This window comes from Salmo salar, chromosome 09 (genome assembly GCF_965601325.2).
Source record: "Salmo salar chromosome 09, fSalSal1, whole genome shotgun sequence".
In the NCBI taxonomy this organism is placed as follows: Eukaryota; Metazoa; Chordata; class Actinopteri; order Salmoniformes; family Salmonidae; genus Salmo; species Salmo salar.
The window spans coordinates 164321092-164344218 of record NC_138299.1 but is presented as its reverse complement, the minus strand read 5'-3'; the positions used below and the strand labels follow the sequence as shown (position 1 = coordinate 164344218).

Sequence of the window (23127 nt, the reverse complement as noted above, 5' to 3'; positions counted from 1 at the left end):
TGTGTTTCTACCATGCTGTGTTTCTACCATGATGTGTTGTCATGATGTGTTGTCATGTGGTGTTTCTACCGTGATGTGTTGTCATGTGGTGTTTCTACCGTGATGTGTTGTCATGTGATGTTTCTACCGTGATGTGTTGTCATGTGGTGTTTCTACCGTGCTGTGTTGTTGTCTTAGGTCTCTCTTTATGTAGTGTTGTGTAGTCTCTCGTCACAATGTGTGTTTTGTCCAACAATAGTTTTTTTAATCCCAGCCCCCGTCCCGGCTGGAGGCCATTTGCCTCTTGGCAGGCCGTCATTGTAAATACATTTTTTTTTTGTTAATTGACTTGCCTAGTTAAATAAAGGTTCAAATATAACATTTCACTGAGCAGCCATTACAAACACAGGTTGTAAAACAGTGATCTCTGAGGTCATTACAGAAAATACCATAAATGTCACTCTGGTGGAGGAGAGATGTGACTGGCGGAGGAGAGATGTGACTGGCGGAGGAGAGATGTGACTGGTGGAGGAGAGATGTGACTCTGGTGGAGGAGAGATGTGACTCTGGTGGAGGAGAGATGTGACTGGTGGAGGAGAGATGTGACTGGTGGAGGAGGGATGTGACTCTGGTGGAGGAGAGATGTGACTGGTGGAGGAGAGATGTGACTGGTGGAGGAGAGATGTGACTCTGGTGGAGGAGAGATATGACTGGTGGAGGAGAGATGTGACTGGTGGAGGAGAGATGTGACTGGTGGAGGAGAGATGTGACTCTGTTGGAGGAGAGATGTGACTGGTGGAGGAGAGATGTGACTCTGGTGGAGGAGAGATGTGACTGGTGGAGGAGAGATGTGACTCTGGTGGAGGAGAGATGTGCTGTGCCCTGGAGAAGAGACATTCTGTAATGATCTTGAAACGTTACAGTTTTATTACATTTAGTTGTCCCCGTCTGCCTGGGAAAGAAGTACTCCAATTATTTTATGACAGTTGTCAATCTCTCTAGAGAAATAAAATATTATCTAGTTACTCCTAGTTGTGCCTACAAGGTATCAGCAACATTTTGACGATATGGTCTTTGTCAGTTGTCAAACCTTCCCCACAGACTTTTTAGTGCACCAGCCAGACATTTTATAATAGTTTTAATTGTTTAATGAAGCTTTGAAAAATATCAGACTTTGGTAGTCTCTGGTTGTGTCACGCCCTGACCTTAGAGAGCCTTATTATTCTCTATGTTTGGTTAGGTCAGGGTGTGACACGGGTGGGAAATTCTATGTTTTCTGTTTCTTTGTTTTTGTGCCAGTGTGGTTCCCAATCAGAGGCAGCTGTCTATCGTTGTCTCTGATTGGGAATCACACTGGCCCAAAAACAAAGAAACAGAAAACATAGAATTTCCCACCCGTGTTTTCCACCTGAGTTTGTGGGATCTTGTTTTCTGTTTAGTGTCTGTGCCTGACAGAACTGTGCGCTTTCGTTTTTGCTTGAGTGTTTTGTGAATAAAAGAATCATGAACACTTTCCACGCTGCGCTTTGGTCTACTCTTCCTACCACCAACGAGAGCTGTTACAGGTTGTTAAAGTAATCTTTGGAAGACCAAATGAGCTGAGGCTATGGAAACATCATGTAAAAGAATGATTGGATAGGCCGGACATCTGTAGTTTACACTTAAAATGGATACATGCTGTTATACAACCCACTATCAGGGAACAAGGCAAGACCCAGATGCAGACACAGGAGGCAGACGGTTTGAGTCATTCATATTTATTGTATCCAAAAAGGGAAGGCAAGAGAATGGTTGTGGACAGGGAAAAAGTCAAAACCAGTTCAGAGTCCAGAAGGTACAGAGTGGCAGGCAGGCTTGAGGTCAGGGCAGGCAGAATGGTCAGGCAGGCGGGTACAGAGTCCAGAAACAGGCAAGGGTCAAAACTGGGAGGACTAGCAAAAGAGAATAGAAAAGGCAGAGGCATGGGAAAAACACGCTGGTTGACTTGGAACATACAAGACGAACTAGCACAGAGAGACAGAAAACACAGGTTTAAATACCCAGGGGACAATGGGGAAGATGGGAAACATGTGGATAAATACACTGGGGATAACAAGTGACACCTGGAGGGGGTGGAGACAATAACAAGGACAGGTGAAACTGATCAGGGTGTGACACACAGTATTTAGAAAAACTTTTTAGAAAAATATATACTGTATGTTGCACAGTGTCAGGTAAATAAGCCTTTCAAATGTAACTCACTTCATATTCCCTCCTATGTGTTGCAGATTTTTCCAAAACTGTAGCATGGAGGCAAGTGTCATATGCAGCAGTGTTGAGAATGAAACCGGACAGCTCGTCGTCACTGCTAAGTTCACGGCCACAGCTTCGACACGGACATGACCACGGTGTAGGGATTTTGACTCCTGACTGGCCGGCATCCTTCTCCAACCATCACCTGTCTGCCCTCAGTCTGCTCAGCTCCCAGGAGGAATACAGTAGCCAAGGTCAGTCAGACCTAACCCTAACCTTCAGTCTGCTCAGCTCCCAGGAGGAATACAGTAGCCAAGGTCAGTCAGACCAACCCTAACCTTCAGTCTGTTCAGCTCCCAGGAGGAATACAGTAGCCAAGGGCAGTCAGACCAACCCTAACCTTCAGTCTGCTCAGCTCCCAGGAGGAATACAGTAGCCAAGGTCAGTCAGACCAACCCTAACCTTCAGTCTGTTCAGCTCCCAGGAGGAATACAGTAGCCAAGGGCAGTCAGACCAACCCTAACCTTCAGTCTGCTCAGCTCCCAGGAGGAATACAGTAGCCAAGGGCAGTCAGACCTAACCCTAACCTTCAGTCTGCTCAGCTCCCAGGAGGAATACAGTAGCCAAGGTCAGTCAGACAGACCAACCCTAACCTTCAGTCTGCTCAGCTCCCAGGAGGAATACAGTAGCCAAGGGCAGTCAGACCAACCCTACCCTTCAGTCTGTTCAGCTCCCAGGAGGAATACAGTAGCCAAGGGCAGTCAGACCAACCCTAACCTTCAGTCTGCTCAGCTCCCAGGAGGAATACAGTAGCCAAGGGCAGTCAGACCAACCCTAACCTTCAGTCTGCTCAGCTCCCAGGAGGAATACAGTAGCCAAGGGCAGTCAGACCAACCGTAACCTTCAGTCTGTTCAGCTCCCAGGAGGAATACAGTAGCCAAGGGCAGTCAGACTAACCCTAACCGTCAGTCTGCTCAGCTCCCAGGAGGAATACAGTAGCCAAGGTCAGTCAGACCAACCCTAACCTTCAGTCTGCTCAGCTCCCAGGAGGAATACAGTAGCCAAGGGCAGTCAGACCAACCCTAACCTTCAGTCTGCTCAGCTCCCAGGAGGAATACAGTAGCCAAGGTCAGTCAGTCAGACCAACCCTAACCTTCAGTCTGCTCAGCTCCCAGGAGGAATACAGTAGCCAAGGTCAGTCAGTCAGACCAACCCTAACCTTCAGTCTGCTCAGCTCCCAGGAGGAATACAGTAGCCAAGGTCAGTCAGACCAACCCTAACCTTCAGTCTGCTCAGCTCCCAGGAGGAATACAGTAGCCAAGGGCAGTCAGACCAACCCTAACCTTCAGTCTGCTCAGCTCCCAGGAGGAATACAGTAGCCAAGGGCAGTCAGACCAACCCTAACCTTCAGTCTGCTCAGCTCCCAGGAGGAATACAGTAGCCAAGGGCAGTCAGACCAACCCTAACCTTCAGTCTGCTCAGTTGGTAGAGCATGGTGTTTGCAACGCCAGGGTTGTGGGTTCGATTCCCACAGGGGACCAGTACGGAGAAAAATGTATGAAATGTATGCATTCACTACTGTAAGTCGCTCTGGATAAGAGCGTCTGCTAAATGACTAAAATGTAAATGTAGGAATACAGTAGCCAACGTCGGTCTGTCCCTTACGAAAAAAGATTGTAGTCAGAGTGCAGTATAACTGCAGTATGCTTCAAATACTGCGTCCAAAACAACAGCCTTTTTTTACTGCTGTAATTTTTCAGTGTGACTGCAGTTACAGGGCAGCATAAGTGCAGTTAAACTGCAGTAAACTACAGTTATTCTGCAATTACTGCACCCAAAATACCAGTTGACTGCAGTTACTGCGCTTTTATCAGTTAGACCTGGCGGGGATACAATAGTTGTGGAATCTTCTAAATCAGAAGGATACTAGATGGTAAGGGTTTGCATTTCCTGGAGTATTGCATTTGTTCCATTGTATTATACTATACTTTAGCCACACCGATTCTATGACTTTAACAGAGATTCCTGTCACAATGGAACCAATGGACTGGTCAAATCAAATGTATTTGTCACATGGTTGGTAAACAACAGGTGTAGACTAACATTGAAATGCTTACTAGTCCAGGAAATACAACCCCTTCCCATCAGGAACTTTGGCCATCTAAATCAAATGCTAAAAGTTGTTTTATGATTTTAAATAATACATGAACCCGTCAAGGACCACTTTGAAAAGTGTTTTAATTAATGCATTTAAGCGCTATAGTCTGGTACTCCAATGTACAGGTTGTTGTATACTTTTCTTACCCAATTCAATTAAATTCACCTCTGCAGAGTGAGAGTCAGCGTTACTAGTCCAGCTCCATTGGGGTGCTCCATCCCTGTCTCTGCCAAGCTCAGCCTGCCCTTCAGACTGCATGGCCATGGATGCTTCCTGCTTGGTTAGACCCTGGGATGCATCCCAAATGGCACCCTGTTCCCTATATAGTGCACTACTTTGACTAAAGCTCACTACTTTTGACCAGGGCTCTGGTCTAAAGGAGTGCACTCAATGGGGAATAGGGTGCCATTTGGGATGCATCCCCGGTCAGTCCGGAAATTAATCCCACCTATCCATCATAGGCTGTGGATAGTATGTAGTGACCCGATTCCTGCCCTCTGTGAAATTGAAGAGGGATCATGGCAATATCTGCGACTCCCTGAACTCCCTGGACTCCCTGGACTCCCTGGACACCCAGAACTCCCTGGACTCCCTGAACTCCCTGGACACCCAGAACTCCCTGGACACCCAGAACTCCCTGGACTCCCTGAACTCCCTGGACTCCCTGAACTTCCAGTACTCCCTGAACTCCCTGGACTCCCTGAACTCCCAGGACACCCATGACTCCCTGGACTCTTGTCACTGTAGGAGGAGAGAAGATGGATTTGTCAATAAGGGAAGTATTTATTTCCAGAAGCCTAGGAGCCAGGGAGGCACACTGTGACTGACTACAGCTGGAACAAACACAAGGTTTCTATATTGGTCTGTGACTGACAACAGCTGGAGCAAACACATGGTTTCTATATTGGTCTGTGAATGACTACAGCTGGAACAAACACATGGTTTCTATATTGGTCTGTGAATGACTTCAGCTGGAACAAACACATGGTTTCTATATTGGTCAGCTCTATCCTGTCCCAGATGTATCCGTGTTTCTGGAGAAGATAAAGACATCTAATATTTTAACATTTTCCGACAAGATAGAACTGCCAAAGGGGGCGGAGTTAGCCTGCAGAGTTCTGTCATACTATCCAGGTCTGTGCCCAAAAAATTAGAGCTTCTACTTTTAAAAATCCACCTTTCCAGAAACAAGTCTCTCACCATTGCCGCTTGTTATAGACCCCCTTCAGCCCCCTGCTGTACGTTGGACACCATATGTGAATTGATTGCCCCCATCTATCTTCAGAGTTGATACTGTTAGGTGTTATGCTTAACACCCCGGCCGTCCTACAATCTAAGCTAGATGCCCTCAATCTCACACAAATCATCAAGGAACCTACCAGGTACAACCCTAAATCTGTAACCATGGGCTTCCTCTTAGATATCATCCTGACCAACTTGCCCTCTAAATACAACTCTGCTGTCTTCAACCAGGATCTCAGTGATCACTGCCTCTTTGCCTACGTGTCTTCAACCAGGATCTCAGCGATCACTGCCTCATTGTATCCTGCCTTCCAGAATACAGGCATCCTCTACTTGACCTCATCCCGTCAGTAGAGGATGCCTGGTTGCTCTTCAAAAGTGCTTTCCTCACCATCTTAAATAAGCATGCCCCGTTCAAGAAATGTAGAACTAAGAACAGATATAGCCCTTGGTTCACCCCAGACTTGACTGCCCTTGGCCAGCACAAAAATATCCTGTAGTGTTCTGCATTAGCATAGAATAGCCACCGTGATATGCAACTTTTCAGGGAAGTCAGGAATCAATATACTCAGTCAGTTAGGAAAGCTAAGGCTAGCTTTTTGAAATAGAAATTTGCATCCTGTAGCACTAATTCCAAAAGGGTTTGGGACACTGTAAAGTCCATGGAGAATAAGAGCACCTCCTCCCAGCTGCCAACTGCACTGAGGCTAGGAAACACTGTCACCACCGATACATCTACAATAATCGATCATTTCAATAAGCATTTTTCTATGGCTGGCCATGCTTTCCACCTGGCTACCCTTACCCCGTCCAACAGCTCAGCACCCCCTGCAGCAACTTGCCCAATTCCCCCCCCCCCCCCCCGCTTCTCCTTCACCCAAATCCAGACAGCTGATGTTCTGAAAGAGCTGCAAAATCTGGATCCCTACAAATCAGCTGGGCTAGACAATCTGGACCCTGTCTTTCTAAAATTATCTGCCAAAATTGTTGCAACCCCTATTGCTAGCCTGTTCAACCTCTCTTTTGTATCGTCTGGGATCCCCAAAGATTGGAAAGCTGCCGCGGTCATCCCCCACTTCAAAGGGGGAGACACTCTAGACACAAACTGTTTTAGACCTTTATCCATCCTGCCCTGCCTTTTATAAAATCTTTGAAAGCCAAGTTAACAAACAGATCATCGACCACTTCGAATCCCACCGTACCTTCTCCACTATGCAATCTGGTGTCCGAGCTGGTCATGGGTGCACCTCAGCCGCGCTCAAGGTCCTAAACGATATCTTAACCACCATCTATAAAAGACAGTACTGTGCAGCAGTCTTCATCAACCTGGCCAAGGCTTTCGACTCTGTCAATCATCGCATTCTTATCAGCAGACTCAACAGCCTTGGCTTCTGAAATGACTGCCTCGCCTGGTTCACTAACTACTTCTCAGAGTTCAGTGTGTCAAATCGGAGGGCCTGTTGTCCGGATCTCTGGCAGTCTCTGTGGGGGTGCCACAGGGTTCAATTCTCGGGCCGACTCTTTTCTCTGTATATATCAGTAATGTTGCTGTTGCTGCTGGTGATTCTCTGATCCACCTCTATGCAGACGACACAATTCTGTATACATCTGGCCCTTCTTTAGACACTGTGCTAACAAACCTCCAAACGAGTTTCAATGACATACAACACTCCTTCCGTGGCCTCCAACTTCTTTTAAATGCTAGTAAAACTAAATGCATGCACTTCAACGGATTGCTGCCCGCACCCGCCCGCCCGACTAGCATCACTACACTGGACGGTTCTGACTTAGAATATGTGGACAACTACAAATACCTAGGTGTCTGGTTAGACTGTAAACTCTCTTTCCAGACTCACATTAAGCATCTCCAATCCAAAATTAAATCTAGAATCGGCTTCCTATTTCCCAACAAAGCCTCCTTCACTCATGCTGCCAAACATACCCTCATAACTGACTATCCTACCGATCCTTGACTTTGCGATGTAATTTACAAAATAGCCTCCAACACTCTACTCAGCAAACTGGATGTAGTCTATCACAGTGCCATCCGGTTTGTCACCAAATCTCCATATACTACCCACCACTGCGACCTGTATGCTCTTGTTGGCTGGCCCTCACTACATATTCGGGGGAAGGGGAGGAGGGGTGGGGGGAAGGGAAGGAAATCTGTTAGTGGTACTAAGGGAAGGCTGGTGGTATCATGTCAATCTGTTAGTAGGGTGCAATCACAACTTCTACAATTATTTAGACTTTATTTCTTATTCAGGCTAGTTCAACCTTGGTTCATGTGGGTGAAAAGACAGAAACTGAACTGTGTTCAGTTTCTTGAACTGTGTTGTAATTTTTACATTTACATTTTAGTCATTTAGCAGATGCTCTTATCCAGAGCGACTTACAGTAGTGAATGCATATAGTTCATACATTTTGTTCTCCGTACTGGTCCCCTGTGGGAATCGAACCCACAACCCTGGCGTTGCAAACACCATGCTCTACCAACTGAGCCACACAGGACCAACTAACCTCTTGCTGTATAAATATGTCCCAAGTATTTTTCTTTCTACATATTCTCTGACAAGCCGTGTGTGTTTTCAGCATGTCTCTTCATAATTTTTCCCATCTATTTCAAAGCCTTGAAATTCAAAGGCCTTTTCTATCTTAAATTAGACTGTATTTATCCTGTCCAGTGGTGTTATTTTCCTCTTTCAGTTTTTTTCTGTGTGAATGGGGACAGGACTGCGTTACTCCTAGACTGCTAGCTTCCTGCTAGTGGGGACATGACAGTGTCACTCCTAGACGGCTAGCTTCCTGCTAGTGGGGACATGACAGTGTCACTCCTAGACGGCTAGCTTCCTGCTAGTGGGGACATGACAGCGTTACTCCTAGACGGCTAGCTTCCTGCTAGTGGGGACATGACAGCGTTACTCCTAGACTGCTAGCTTCCTGCTAGTGGGGACAGGACAGCGTTACTCCTAGACTGCTAGCTTCCTGCTAGTGGGGACATGACAGTGTCACTCAAAGGCTGCTAGCTTCCTGCTAGTGGGGACATGATAGTGTCACTCAAAGGCTGCTAGCTTCCTGCTAGTGGGGACAGGACAGCGTTACTCCTAGACTGCTAGCTTCCTGCTAGTGGGGACAGGACAGCGTTACTCCTAGACTGCTAGCTTCCTGCTAGTGGGGACAGGACAGTGTCACTCATAGGCTGCTAGCTCCCTGCTAGTGGGGACAAGACAGCGGAATAGAGTACCAAAGCCCAGCACTATAAAGGGAATAGAGTACCTGAGCCCAGCACTATAAAGGGAATAGAGTACCTGAGCCCAGCACTATAAAGGGAATAGAGTACCTGAGCCCAGCACTATAAAGGGAATAGAGTACCTGAGCCCAGCACTATAAAGGGAATAGAGTACCTGAGCCCAGCACTATAAAGGGAATAGAGTACCTGAGCCCAGCACTATAAAGGGAATAGAGTACCTGAGCCCAGCACTATAAAGGGAATAGAGTACCTGAGCCCAGCACTATAAAGGGAATAGAGTACCTGAGCCCAGCACTATAAAGGGAATCGAGTACCTGAGCCCAGCACTATAAAGGGAATAGAGTACAAAATCAGCAGGGGATCAAATACTTTTTCCCCTCACTGTATAAAGTGAACAGGGTACTATTTATGATGCACCCCTCCTCTCATCTCCATGTCTTTAATCTCTTCTGACTGGAACTCAACTCACATCACCGCTAGCTAGCTGCTTTTAGCAACCCCATTTGGTGCAAAGGATTAATGGCCAGTAATCAAAGTGGAGAGCACTCTACTTCCCCAATAATGTCCAAACAAGGCCTGCAGTGTTGTTGTGGCTTGTCTTATGTAGAAAGGACCAGAACAAATGTTTCCATTTAGATCAACTCGTGTGGTGTTTGTATTTCAGGCTAGTTGATGATGATGATAATAATAATAACAATATTAATAATAACAATAATAACAATAATAATAATAGTAATAGTAGTAATAATAGCAACAATAATATAGTAATAATAATAGTAATAACAATAATAATGGTACTATGAATAATATGAAGAACATCAATAATAATGGTAATAATAGTCAAAAATAATAATAACAATAATAGTAATAGTAACAGCAATAATAATAATTCATAATGATAATAACAATTATCATAACAATAACAACAATAATAGCAATAATAATAACAATAATAACAACAATCATAATAATAACAGCAATAACAATACTACTAATAATAATAATAATAATAATAATAACAATAATAATAATAATAATAACAATAATAACAATAATAATAATAATAATAGCAATAACAATACTACTAATAATAACAATAATAATAATAATAATAATAAACAATAATAATAACAATAATAACAACAATCATAATAATAACAGCAATAACAATACTACTAATAATAACAAGAATAATAATAATAATAATAATAACAACAAGAATAATAATAATAATAGTAATAACAATAATAACAATACTACTAATAATAATAATAATAATAATAACAACAAGAATAATAATAATAATAGTAATAATATCAATATTAATAATATGAATAATAACAATAATAACAATAATAATATGAATAATACAAATATTAATCAATAATAACTATAATAATTTGAATAATAATAATAATAATAATAATAACAATACTTGTAATATGAGGTCGTTTTATCTACCTTTTGTTTAATTGACTGATTGTAGCTGTCACTCTGTAGAAGGGTCTGCTAAATAATGATGTACTGTGTCAGATTGACATGTAACACTGCATGTAGGGAATTAGTTGACAGGCAGGCAGTGTAAATGTATTGTTTTGATTCTAAGTTGTGGATGGTTTATTGAGCACTCAAACACAGGGAATGCCTCAGGCAATGATTTTCTTCTCACTCCAAGGAAGTGACCCTTGTTATCGGTGATTGTGTCAATTTAGCAACCTAGACTGGAAGAGAAGCATTGGTGATTTTCTTCTGTCACTCTGACTTTCTCATTTCAATCTCAAAGTCACTGTCACGTTGCTGCTTCATGAATAATTGTATGTTGTTGTTGAACAATGGACTACATTTACATACAGTCCCTGTCTGTTGTTAACACTGTCACCCTTACCTTATGTACCACTGGATTAGGAGTCCCTGGCTGTTGTTAACACTGTCACCCTTACCTGATGTACCACTGGATTTAGATTAACCTCGGAGTTGAAACCAAGTGTACATCCCAAATTGATCAGAGTCCTATGGATCATGGTCAACATTAGTGCACTATAAATTAAATAGGGTGCTATTTGGAATGAAGGTGTTATGTTCCTTTTCCCCGGCTGCAAATTGCTTTGTTGTATTGTGAGAGATGGAGCGGAGGGCAGTTGGATGGAGCGGAGGGCAGTTGGATGGAGCGGAGGGCAGTTGGATGGAGCGGAGGGCAGTTGGATGGAGCGGAGGGCAGTTGGATGGAGCGGAGGACAGTTGGATGGAGCGGAGGACAGAGCGGAGGGCAGTTGGATGGAGCGGAGGGCAGTTGGATGGAGCGGAGGACAGTTGGATTGAGCGGAGGACAGAGCGGAGGACAGTTGGATGGAGCGGAGGACAGTTGGATGGAGCGGAGGACAGTTGGATGGAGCGGAGGACAGTTGGATTGAGCGGAGGACAGAGCGGAGGACAGAGCGGAGGGCAGTTGGATTGAGCGGAGGACAGAGCGGAGGGCAGTTGGATGGAGCGGAGGGCAGTTGGATGGAGCGGAGGGCAGTTGGATGGAGTAGAGGACAGTTGGATGGAGCGGAGGACAGAGCGGAGGACAGTTGGATGGAGCGGAGGACAGTTGGATTGAGCGGAGGGCAGTTGGATTGAGCGGAGGGCAGTTGGATTGAGCGGAGGGCAGTTGGATTGAGCGGAGGGCAGTTGGATGGAGCGGAGGGCAGTTGGATGGAGCGGAGGGCAGTTGGATGGAGCGGAGGACAGAGCGGAGGACAGTTGGATGGAGCGGAGGGCAGTTGGATGGAGCGGAGGACAGTTGGATTGAGCGGAGGACAGAGCGGAGGACAGAGCGGAGGGCAGTTGGATTGAGCGGAGGGCAGTTGGATTGAGCGGAGGACAGAGCGGAGGGCAGTTGGATGGAGCGGAGGGCAGTTGGATGGAGCGGAGGACAGTTGGATGGAGCGGAGGGCAGTTGGATGGAGCGGAGGGCAGTTGGATGGAGCGGAGGACAGTTGGATGGAGCGGAGGGCAGTTGGATGGAGCGGAGGGCAGTTGGATTGAGCGGAGGACAGAGCGGAGGGCAGTTGGATGGAGCGGAGGGCAGTTGGATTGAGCGGAGGACAGTTGGATGGAGCGGAGGGCAGTTGGATGGAGCGGAGGGCAGTTGGATTGAGCGGAGGACAGAGCGGAGGGCAGTTGGATGGAGCGGAGGGCAGTTGGATGGAGCGGAGGGCAGTTGGATGGAGCGGAGGACAGTTGGATTGAGCGGAGGGCAGTTGGATTGAGCGGAGGGCAGTTGGATTGAGCGGAGGGCAGTTGGATTGAGCGGAGGACAGTTGGATGGAGCGGAGGGCAGTTGGATGGAGCGGAGGACAGTTGGATGGAGCGGAGGGCAGTTGGATGGAGCGGAGGGCAGTTGGATTGAGCGGAGGACAGAGCGGAGGGCAGTTGGATGGAGCGGAGGGCAGTTGGATTGAGCGGAGGACAGTTGGATGGAGCGGAGGGCAGTTGGATGGAGCGGAGGGCAGTTGGATTGAGCGGAGGACAGAGCGGAGGGCAGTTGGATGGAGCGGAGGGCAGTTGGATGGAGCGGAGGGCAGTTGGATGGAGCGGAGGACAGTTGGATTGAGCGGAGGGCAGTTGGATTGAGCGGAGGGCAGTTGGATTGAGCGGAGGGCAGTTGGATTGAGCGGAGGACAGTTGGATTGAGCGGAGGACAGTTGGATTGAGTTGGATTGAGCGGAGGGCAGTTGGATTGAGCGGAGGGCAGTTGGATTGAGCGGAGGGCAGTTGGATTGAGCGGAGGGCAGTTGGATGGAGCGGAGGGCAGTTGGATGGAGCGGAGGGCAGTTGGATGGATCTTCCTTTTCCTTTATTAATCTATTCTCCTGATTTATGTATAACTCTAGAGAGACTTATTTCCCTCATGGATCTGCATTCTACTGACAACATGCTGCTGAGATTACATGTCCTCCCAGTGACAAAAACCAAGGCCATTTTTGTCAGAAGATCATTCTTAACTTTTTTATTGCAATGGGCTAAATCAGGGCCACACAGAGTGATTATTGGTAGTCTGAAACAAATCTACTTTGAATCCAAAGTATAAACCTCAGACATGATTATGGGCTTTAAAAAAAGAAGACCACCTGTACGAAGTCGGAAATAGAGTTGAAACGTGCAACATTTAGATTTTGCGTCCCAGTATTACACTTTATATACAGTACCATTCAAAAGTTCAGACACACCTACTCATTCAAGGGTTTTTCTTTATTTTTACTATTTTCTACATTGTAGAATAATAGTGAAGACATCAGGACTATGAAATAACACACATGGAATCATGTAGTAACCAAAAGTGTTAAACAAATCAAAATCTATTTTATATTTGAGATTCTTCAAAGTAGCCACCCTTTGCCTTGATGACAGCTTCGCACACTCTTGGCATTCTCTCAACCAGCTTCATGAGGTAGTCACCTGGAATGTATTTCAATTAACAGGTGTGCCTTGTTAATAGTTAAATTGTGGAATTTCCTTCCTCCTTAATGCGTTTCAGCCAATTAGTTGTGTTCTGACAAGGTAGGGGTGGTGTACAAAAGATAGCCCTATCTGGTAAAAGACCAAGTCCATATTATGGCAAGAACAGCTCAAATAAGCAAAGATAAACAACAGTCCATCATTACTTTAAGACATGAAGGTCAGTCAATCTGGAAAATGTCAAGAACTATGAAAATTTGTGCAGTCGCAAAAACCGTCAAGCGCTTTGATGATACTGGCTCTCATGAGGACCGCCACTGGAAAGGAAGACCAAGAATACCTCTGCTGCAGACGATAAGTTCATTTACATTTTACATTTTTTTACATTTTAGTCATTTAGCAGACGCTCTTATCCAGAGCGACTTACAAATTGGTGCATTCACCTATAATATCCAGTGGAACAACCACTTTACAATAGTGCATCTAAATCTTTTAAGGGGGGGGGGTTAGAAGGATTACCTTATCCTATCCCAGGTATTCCTTGAAGAGGTGGGGTTTCAGGTGTCTCCGGAAGGTGGTGATTGACTCCGCTGTCCTGGCGTCGTGAGGGAGCTTGTTCCACCATTGGGGTGCCAGAGCAGCGAACAGTTTTGACTGGGCTGAGCGGGAACTGTGCTTCCTCAGAGGTAGGGAGGCGAGCAGGCCAGAGGTGGATGAACGGAGTGCCCTTGTTTGGGTGTAGGGCCTGATCAGAGCCTGAAGGTACGGAGGTGCCGTTCCCCTCACAGCTCCGTAGGCAAGCACCATGGTCTTGTAGCGGATGCGAGCTTCGACTGGAAGCCAGTGGAGAGAGCGGAGGAGCGGGGTGACGTGAGAGAACTTGGGAAGGTTGAACACCAGACGGGCTGCGGCGTTCTGGATGAGTTGTAGGGGTTTAATGGCACAGGCAGGGAGCCCAGCCAACAGCGAGTTGCAGTAATCCAGACGGGAGATGACAAGTGCCTGGATTAGGACCTGCGCCGCTTCCTGTGTGAGGCAGGGTCGTACTCTGCGAATGTTGTAGAGCATGAACCTACAGGATCGGGTCACCGCCTTGATGTTGGTGGAGAACGACAGGGTGTTGTCCAGGGTCACGCCAAGGCTCTTAGCACTCTGGGAGGAGGACACAAGGGAGTTGTCAACCGTGATGGCGAGATCATGGAACGGGCAGTCCTTCCCCGGGAGGAAGAGCAGCTCCGTCTTGCCGAGGTTCAGCTTGAGGTGGTGATCCGTCATCCACACTGATATGTCTGCCAGACATGCAGAGATGCGATTCGCCACCTGGTTGTCAGAAGGGGGAAAGGAGAAGATTAATTGTGTGTCATCTGCATAGCAATGATATGAGAGACCATGTGAGGATATGACAGAGCCAAGTGACTTGGTGTATAGCGAGAATAGGAGTGGGCCAAGAACAGAGCCCTGGGGGACACCAGTGGTGAGAGCACGTGGTGCGGAGACAGATTCTCGCCACGCCACCTGGTAGGAGCGACCTGTCAGGTAGGACGCAATCCAAGCGTGCGCGGTGCCAGAGATGCCCAGCTCGGAGAGGGTGGAGAGGAGGATCTGATGGTTCACGGTATCAAAGGCAGCAGATAGGTCTAGAAGGATGAGAGCAGAGGAGAGAGAGTTAGCTTTAGCAGTGCGGAGAGCCTCCGTGACACAGAGAAGAGCAGTCTCAGTTGAATGCCCAGTCTTGAAACCTGACTGATTAGGATCAAGAAGGTCATTCTGAGAGAGATAGCAAGAGAGCTGGCCAAGCACGGCGCGTTCAAGAGTTTTGGAGAGAAAGGAAAGAAGGGATACTGGCCTGTAGTTGTTGACATCGGAGGGATCGAGTGTAGGTTTTTTCAGAAGGGGTGCAACTCTCGCTCTCTTGAAGACGGAAGGGACGTAGCCAGCGGTCAAGGATGCGTTGATGAGCGAGGTGAGGTAGGGGAGAAGGTCTCCGGAAATGGTCTGGAGAAGAGAGGAGGGGATAGGGTCAAGTGGGCAGGTTGTTGGGCGGCCGGCCGTCACAAGACGCGAGATTTCATCTGGAGAGAGAGGGGAGAAAGAGGTCAAAGCACAGGGTAGGGCAGTGTGAGCAGGACCAGCAGTGTCGTTTGACTTAGCAAACGAGGATCGGATGTCGTCAACCTTCTTTTCAAAATGGTTGACGAAGTCATCCGCAGAGAGGGAGGAGGGGGGGGGGGGGGGGAGGAGGATTCAGGAGGGAGGAGAAGGTAGCAAAGAGCTTCCTAGGGTTAGAGGCAGATGCTTGGAGTTTAGAGTGGTAGAAAGTGGCTTTAGCAGCAGAGACAGAAGAGGAAAATGTAGAGAGGAGGGAGTGAAAGGATGCCAGGTCCGCAGGGAGGCGAGTTTTCCTCCATTTCCGCTCGGCTGCCCGGAGCCCTGTTCTGTGAGCTCGCAGTGAGTCGTCGAGCCACGGAGCAGGAGGGGAGGACCGAGCCGGCCTGGAGGATAGGGGACAGAGGAGATCAAAGGATGCAGAGAGGGAGGAGAGGAGGGTTGAGGAGGCAGAATCAGGAGATAGGTTGGAGAAGGTTTGAGCAGAGGGAAGAGATGATAGGATGGAAGAGGAGAGAGTAGCGGGAGAGAGAGAGCGAAGGTTGGGACGGCGCAATACCATCCGAGTAGGGGGAGAGTGAGAAGTGTTGGATGAGAGCGAGAGGGAAAAGGATACAAGGTAGTGGTCGGAGACTTGGAGGGGAGTTGCAATGAGATTAGTGGAAGAACAGCATCTAGTAAAGATGAGGTCAAGCGTATTGCCTGCCTTGTGAGTAGGGGGGGAAGGTGAGAGGGTGAGGTCGAAGGAGGAGAGGAGTGGAAAGAAGGAGGCAGAGAGGAATGAGTCGAAGGTAGACGTGGGGAGGTTAAAGTCACCCAGAACTGTGAGAGGTGAGCCATCCTCAGGAAAGGAACTTATCAAGGCGTCAAGCTCATTGATGAACTCTCCAAGGGAACCTGGAGGGCGATAAATGATAAGGATGTTAAGCTTGAAAGGGCTGGTAACTGTGACAGCATGGAATTCAAATGAGGAGATAGACAGATGGGTCAGGGGAGAAAGAGAGAATGTCCACTTGGGAGAGATGAGGATTGCAGTGCCACCACCCCGCTGGCTCGATGCTCTAGGGGTATGCGAGAACACGTAGTCAGACGAGGAGAGAGCAGTAGGAGTAGCAGTGTTATCTGTGGTGATCCATGTTTCCGTCAGCGCCAGGAAGTCTAGGGACTGGAGGGTAGCATAGGCTGAGATGAACTCAGCCTTGTTGGCCGCAGACCGGCAGTTCCAGAGGCTGCCGGAGACCTGGAACACCACGTGGGTCGTGCGCGCTGGGACCACCAGGTTAGAGTGGCAGCGGCCACGCGGTGTGGAGCGTTTGTATGGCCTGTGCAGAGGAGAGAGAACAGGGATAGGCAGACACATAGTAGACAAGCTACAGAAGAGGCTACGCTAATGCAAATGAGATTGGAGTGACAAGTGGACTACACGTCTCGAATGTTCAGGAAGTTAAGCTTACGTTGCAAAAATGTTATTGACTAAAATGATACAGTACTGCTGGCTGGTGGAGTAGGCTAGCTAGCAGTGGCTGCGTTGTTGACTTTGAACGTGTAGCTGGCTAGGTAACCTCGGTAGTTTCAGTACTACACCTTGTCATGATACAAAGCAACTTTGTAGCTAGCTAGCTAACATAACACTAATCAAGACGTTCCTTGTAGTGTATTTAGTTTCAACAATGCTGCTCGTCGGTAATAGTTGGCTAGGTTAGGAAAAATGGCGTCGCGGGGGACGGAAATAGCTGGCTAGCTAACCTCGATGGCTGGCTAGCTAACAATTATCAATTAACAATTATCAAGTTATGACAAAGACAACTAGGTAGCTAGCTAGGTAACACTGCACTAGTCAAATCGTTCCGTTGTTTAGTATTAGTAACTACAGCGCTGCTAGTCGGTAACGGATGGCTAGCTGGCAGTGGGTTAATGATGACTAGGTGTGTTGAGTAAGTCTGGCGCCGCGTCGCGGCTGGCTAGCACACCTCGATAATACTCAAACTCAAACTACACAATTATCTTAGATACAGAGACAGCACAGACAACTATGTAGCTGGCTAACTAACACTAACACCACACTAATCAAGTCGTTGCGTTGTAATGTAATAGTTTCTGCGGTGCTGCTAGTCGGTAGAAGTTGGCTAGCTAACGGTGATGACTAGCTAGCTAGCAGCTAGCAGTGTTGACTACGTTAGGAGGACGAAGATAGCTAGCCTCGATAATTACTCAGTTACTCTAAACTACACAATTATCTTTGATACAAAGACGGCTATGTAGCTAGCTAAGAAGAATTGCTCAGATCAAACAAATCAAGCCGTTGTAATGTAGCGAAGTGGAATATTACCTGTGGAGCGAAGCGTGGTGCGACTGCTCGCTCCAAACCGGAAACATTAGTTACCAGCATCAGAAATTGCAACAGACACTGTTCAGAGGAGACTGCGTGAATAAGGTCTTCATGGTCGAATTGCTGCATAGAAACCAATAAGAAGAAGAGACTTGGATGGGCCAGGCTTCTGAGTGGCACAGCGGTCTAAGGCACTGCATCTCAGTGCTAGAGGCGTCACTACAGACCCTGGCTTGATGCCGGGCTGTATCACAAGCGTCTGTGATCGGGAGTCCCATAGGGCAGCGCACAGTTGGGATCAAACCCTCCGAGTTAGGGGAGGGTTTGGCCGGAGTAGGCCGTCGTTGTAAATTAAGAATTTGTTCTTAACTGACTTGCCTAGTTAAATAAAGGTTGAAAAGAAACATGAGCAATGGACATTAGACTGGTGGAAATCTGTCCTTTGGTCTGATGAGTCCAAATTTGAAATTTTTGGTTCCATGTTGAGCTCATTCATATTGAGCTGATTCATATTGAGCTGATTCATGTTGAGCTGATTCGTATTGAGCTGATTCGTATTGAACTGATTCGTATTGAACTGATTCGTATTGAGCTGATTCGTATTGAGCTGATTCGTATTGAGCTGATTCGTATTGAGCTGATTTGTATTGAGCTGATTCATTATTGAGCTGATTCGTATTGAGCTGATTCGTATTGAGCTGATTCGTATTGAACTGATTCGTATTGAGCTGATTTGTATTGAGCTGATTCATTATTGAGCTGATTCGTATTGAGCTGATTCTTATTGAACTGATTCGTATTGAGCTGATTCGTATTGAACTGATTCGTATTGAGCTGATTTGTATTGAGCTGATTCATTATTGAGCTGATTCGTATTGAACTGATTCGTATTGAGCTGATTCGTATTGAGCTGATTCGTATTGAGCTGATTCGTATTGAACTGATTTGTATTGAGCTGATTTGTATTGAGCTGATTCATTATTGAGCTGATTCGTATTGAGCTGATTCGTATTGAACTGATTCGTATTGAGCTGATTCGTATTGAGCTGATTTGTATTGAGCTGATTCGTATTGAGCTGATTCGTATTGAGCTGATTTGTATTGAGCTGATTCGTATTGAGCTGATTCATTATTGAGCTGATTCGTATTGAGCTGATTCGTATTGAGCTGATTCGTATTGAGCTGATTCGTATTGAACTGATTCGTATTGAACTGATTTGTATTGAGCTGATTCATTATTGGCCAATTGAGCTGATTCATATTGAGCTGGAAGTAGAAGAAAAACGATGGTGAGTTTGCCCTCAAGTCAAGAGAATTAGAGTAAGGTACAAATTCAAACAGAGATGACCTGGTCAAAAGTAGTGCACTATGTAGGGAATAGGGTGAGATAATGTAGGGAAAAGGGTGAGATAATGTAGGAAGGTGATGTTCTCCGTTCAGAATCTGAATATCAGCCCATTGCTCAGTTAGCGACACCACATCCACCTCTGGTAATAGAATAATTCAGTACTGTTGTAACTCCCTCTAAAATCATCTGATTTAACACTGAATTATGCAGTGTTGTAACTCCCTCTAAAATCATCTGATTTAACACTGAATTATGCAGTGTTGTAACTCCCTCTAAAATCATCTGATTTAACACTGAATTATGTAGTGTTGTAACTCCCTCTAAAATCATCTGATTTAACACTGAATTATGTAGTGTTGTAACTCCCTCTAAAATCATCTGATTTAACACTGAATTATGTAGTGTTGTAACTCCCTCTAAAATCATCTGATTTAACACTGAATTATGTAGTGTTGGTGTAGCTCCTAAAACCATCAGAAGTTTCGGTGGTGACCTTCTTCAATGTGTGTATCTCCCTCAAACTCTTCTCTGTCTTCTCCGTGTTTTAGAGAGTGAAGAGTTTGGGCCGGTGTTCGTCCAGGAACCACATGACGCCATCTTTCCGTTGGACTCTGAGGAGAAGAAAGTGATGATGAGCTGTGAAGCCAGAGGCAACCCTGTACCTGCATACAGGTATGACTCTCTGGCTCTCTGTCTCTCTGCGTCTCTGTCTTTGTCTCTTTGTCTCTCTCTCTTTCTCTGTGTCTCTGTGTATCTGTGACTCTGTCTCTGTCTCTCTCTCTCTGTGTCTCTGTCTTTGTGTCTCTCTCTCTGTCTCTTTGTCTCTGTCTCTGTATCTCTCTTTCTCTCTCTGTCTGTCTCTGTCTCTCTGTCTCTCTGACTCTCTGTCTCTTTCTCTCTGTGTGTGTCTCTCTGTGTGTCTCTCTGTGTGTCTCTCTGTGTGTCTCTCTGTGTGTCTCTCTGTGTGTGTCTCTGTGTGTGTCTCTCTGTGTGTCTCTCTGTGTGTCTCTCTGTGTGTCTCTCTCTGTGTCTCTGTCTCTGTGTCTCTGACTGTGTCTCTCTCTGTGTCTTTGTGTTTCTATATCTCTTTCTGTGTCTCTCTGTCTCTGACAAAGTGAAAAATCAGTCGATGTGCCCTTGAGCAAGGCACTTACCGCTAATTTGCTCCAGGGGAGCCGTATGGCTGACAACACATTACACTGCACCTAAACCTATGGCTGACCCTGTACAACAACACATTACACTGCACATAAACCTAAACCTATCATACTGCTATGGCTGACCCTGTACAACAACACATCACACTGCACCTAAACCTATCATAAAACTATGGCTGACCCTGTACAACAACACATCACACTGCACCTAAACCTATCATAAAACTATGGCTGACCCTGTACAACAACACATCACACTGCACCTAAACCTATCATACTGCTATGGCTGACCCTGTACAACAACACATCATATTTCACTGCACCTATCGTACTGCTATGGCTGACCCTGTACAACAACATATCACATTTCACTGCACCTATCGTACTGCTATGGCTGACCCTGTAAAACAACACATTTCACTGCACATATCATACTGCTATGGCTGACCCTGTAAAACACCTATCTGGTGGATGTGACCCTGTATATCAATCAAATGTTATTTATGAAGCCCTTTTTACATCAGTCGATGTCACAAAGTGCTATACAGAAATCCAGCCTAAAACCCCAAACAGAAAGCAATGCAGGTGTAGAAGCACGGTGGCCAGGAAAAACTCCCTAGAAAGGCCAAAACCTAGAGAGGAACCAGGCTACAGTGAGGGAAAAAAGTATTTGATCCCCTGCTGATTTTGTACGTTTGCCCACTGACAAAGAAATGATCAGTCTATAATTTTAATGGTAGTTTTATTTGAACAGTGAGAGACAGAATAACAACAAAAAATCCAGAAAAACGCATGTCAAAAATGTTATAAATTGATTTGCATTTTAATGAGGGAAATAAGTATTTGACCCCCTCTCAATCAGAAAGATTTCTGGCTCCCAGGTGTCTTTTATACAGGTAACGAGCTGAGATTAGGAGCGCACTCTTAAAGGGAGTGCTCCTAATCTCAGTTTGTTACCTGTATAAAAGACACCTGTCCACAGAAGCAATCAATCAATCAGATTCCAAACTCTCCACCATGGCCAAGACCAAAGAGCTCTCCAAGGATGTCAGGGACAAGATTGTAGACCTACACAAGGCTGGAATGGGCTACAAGACCATCGCCAAGCAGCTTGGTGAGAAGGTGATAACATTTGGTGGGATTATTCACAAATGGAAGAAACACAAAATAACTGTCAATCTCCCTCGGCCTGGGGCTCCATGCAAGATCTCACCTCGTGGAGTTGCAATGATCATGAGAACGGTGAGGAATCAGCCCAGAACTACACGGGAGGATCTTGTCAATGATCTCAAGGCAGCTGGAACCATAGTCACCAAGAAAACAATTGGTAACACACTACGCCGTGAAGGACTGAAATCCTGCAGCGCCCGCAAGGTCCCCCTGCTCAAGAAAGCACATATACATGCCCGTCTGAAGTTTGCCAATGTCAGATGAGACCAAAATGGAGCTCGTTGGCAGCAACTCAAGAAGAAGCACATTAAGGTCCTGGAGTGGCCTAGCTAGTCTCCAGACCTTAATCCCATAGAAAATCTGTGGAGGGAGCTGAAGGTTCGAGTTGCCAAACGTCAGCCTCGAAACCTTAATGGCTTGGAGAAGATCTGCAAAGAGGAGTGGGACAAAATCCCTCCTGAGATGTGTGCAAACCTGGTGGCCAACTACAAGAAACGTCTGACCTCTGTGATTGCCAACAAGGGTTTTGCCACCAAGTACTAAGTCATGTTTTGCAGAGGGGTCAAATACTTATTTCCCTCATTAAAATGCAAATCATTTTATAACATTTTTGACATACGTTCTTCTGGATTTGTTGTTGTTATTCTGTCTCTCACTGTTCAAATAAACCTACCATTTAAATTATAGACTGATAATTTCTTTGTCAGTGGGCAAATGTACAAAATCAGCAGGGGATCAAATACTTTTTTCCCTCACTGTATGAGGGGTGGCCAGTCCTCTTCTGGCTGTGCTGGGTGGAGATTATAACAGAACATGGCAAGATGTTCAAATGTTCATAGATAACCAGCAGGGTCAAATAATAGTAATCACAGTGGTTGTCGAGGGTGCAACACGTCAGCACCTCAGCAGTAAATGTCAGCTGGCTTTTCATAGGCGATCATTCAGAGTTAGACAGCAGGTGCGGTAGAGAGAGACAGGTATCACGTCCAGTGAACAGGTCAGGTTTCCATAGCCGCAGGCAGAACAGTTGAAACTGGAGCAGCAGCATGACCAGGTGGACTGGGGACAGCAAGGAGTCGTCAGGCTAGGTAGTGTTGAGGCATGGTCCTAGTGCTCAGGTCCAGAGAGAGAGAGAGAGAGAGAGAGATCTTAGATTCACACTGGATTATATGAGAAATACTCCAGATATAACAGACTGACTCTAGCCCACCCCTGACACGTAAACTATTGCAGCATAAATACTGGAGGCTGAGACAGGAGGGGTCAGGAGACACTGTGGCCCCGTCTGACGATACCCCCAAACATGGCCAAGCAGGCAGAATATAACCCCACCCACTTTACCAAAGCACAGCCCCCACACCATTTGAGGGGTATCTTCAACCACCAACTTACTACCCTGAGACTAGGCTGAGTATAGCCCATGAAGATCTCCCCACAAACCCGCCATTAAAAGGTCATTTACCACCTTCACAAGTGCAGTCTCAGTGCTATGATTGGGTCTAAAACCAGACTGAAGCGTTTCGTATACATTGTTTGTCTTCAGGAAGGCAGTGAGTTGCTGCGCACCAGCTTTAAAAAAAGATGGATTGATAACACCTATCATACTGCTATGGCTGACTCAGTGAACAGCCTATCATAGTGCTATGGCTGACCCAGTGAACAGCCTATCATACTACTATGGCTGACCAAGTAAACAACTGTCATGTCTCTGACTAA

At 46.2% G+C, this 23127-nt stretch overlaps 1 protein-coding gene across 1 annotated transcript in view; it reads left to right on the top strand.

The window, feature by feature from the left end:
* The first annotated feature begins 4625 nt into the window (after window positions 1-4625).
* LOC106613405 (contactin-5) overlaps window positions 4626-23127 on the top strand; it is a 52283-nt gene continuing 33781 nt past the window's right edge. Inside the window, exons 1-3 of the mRNA XM_082955563.1 lie at window positions 4626-4649; window positions 4881-5148; window positions 19633-19756. Of these exons, the coding sequence (XP_082811689.1) occupies window positions 4626-4649; window positions 4881-5148; window positions 19633-19756 (416 nt within the window). The remainder of the gene's footprint in view (window positions 4650-4880; window positions 5149-19632; window positions 19757-23127) is intronic.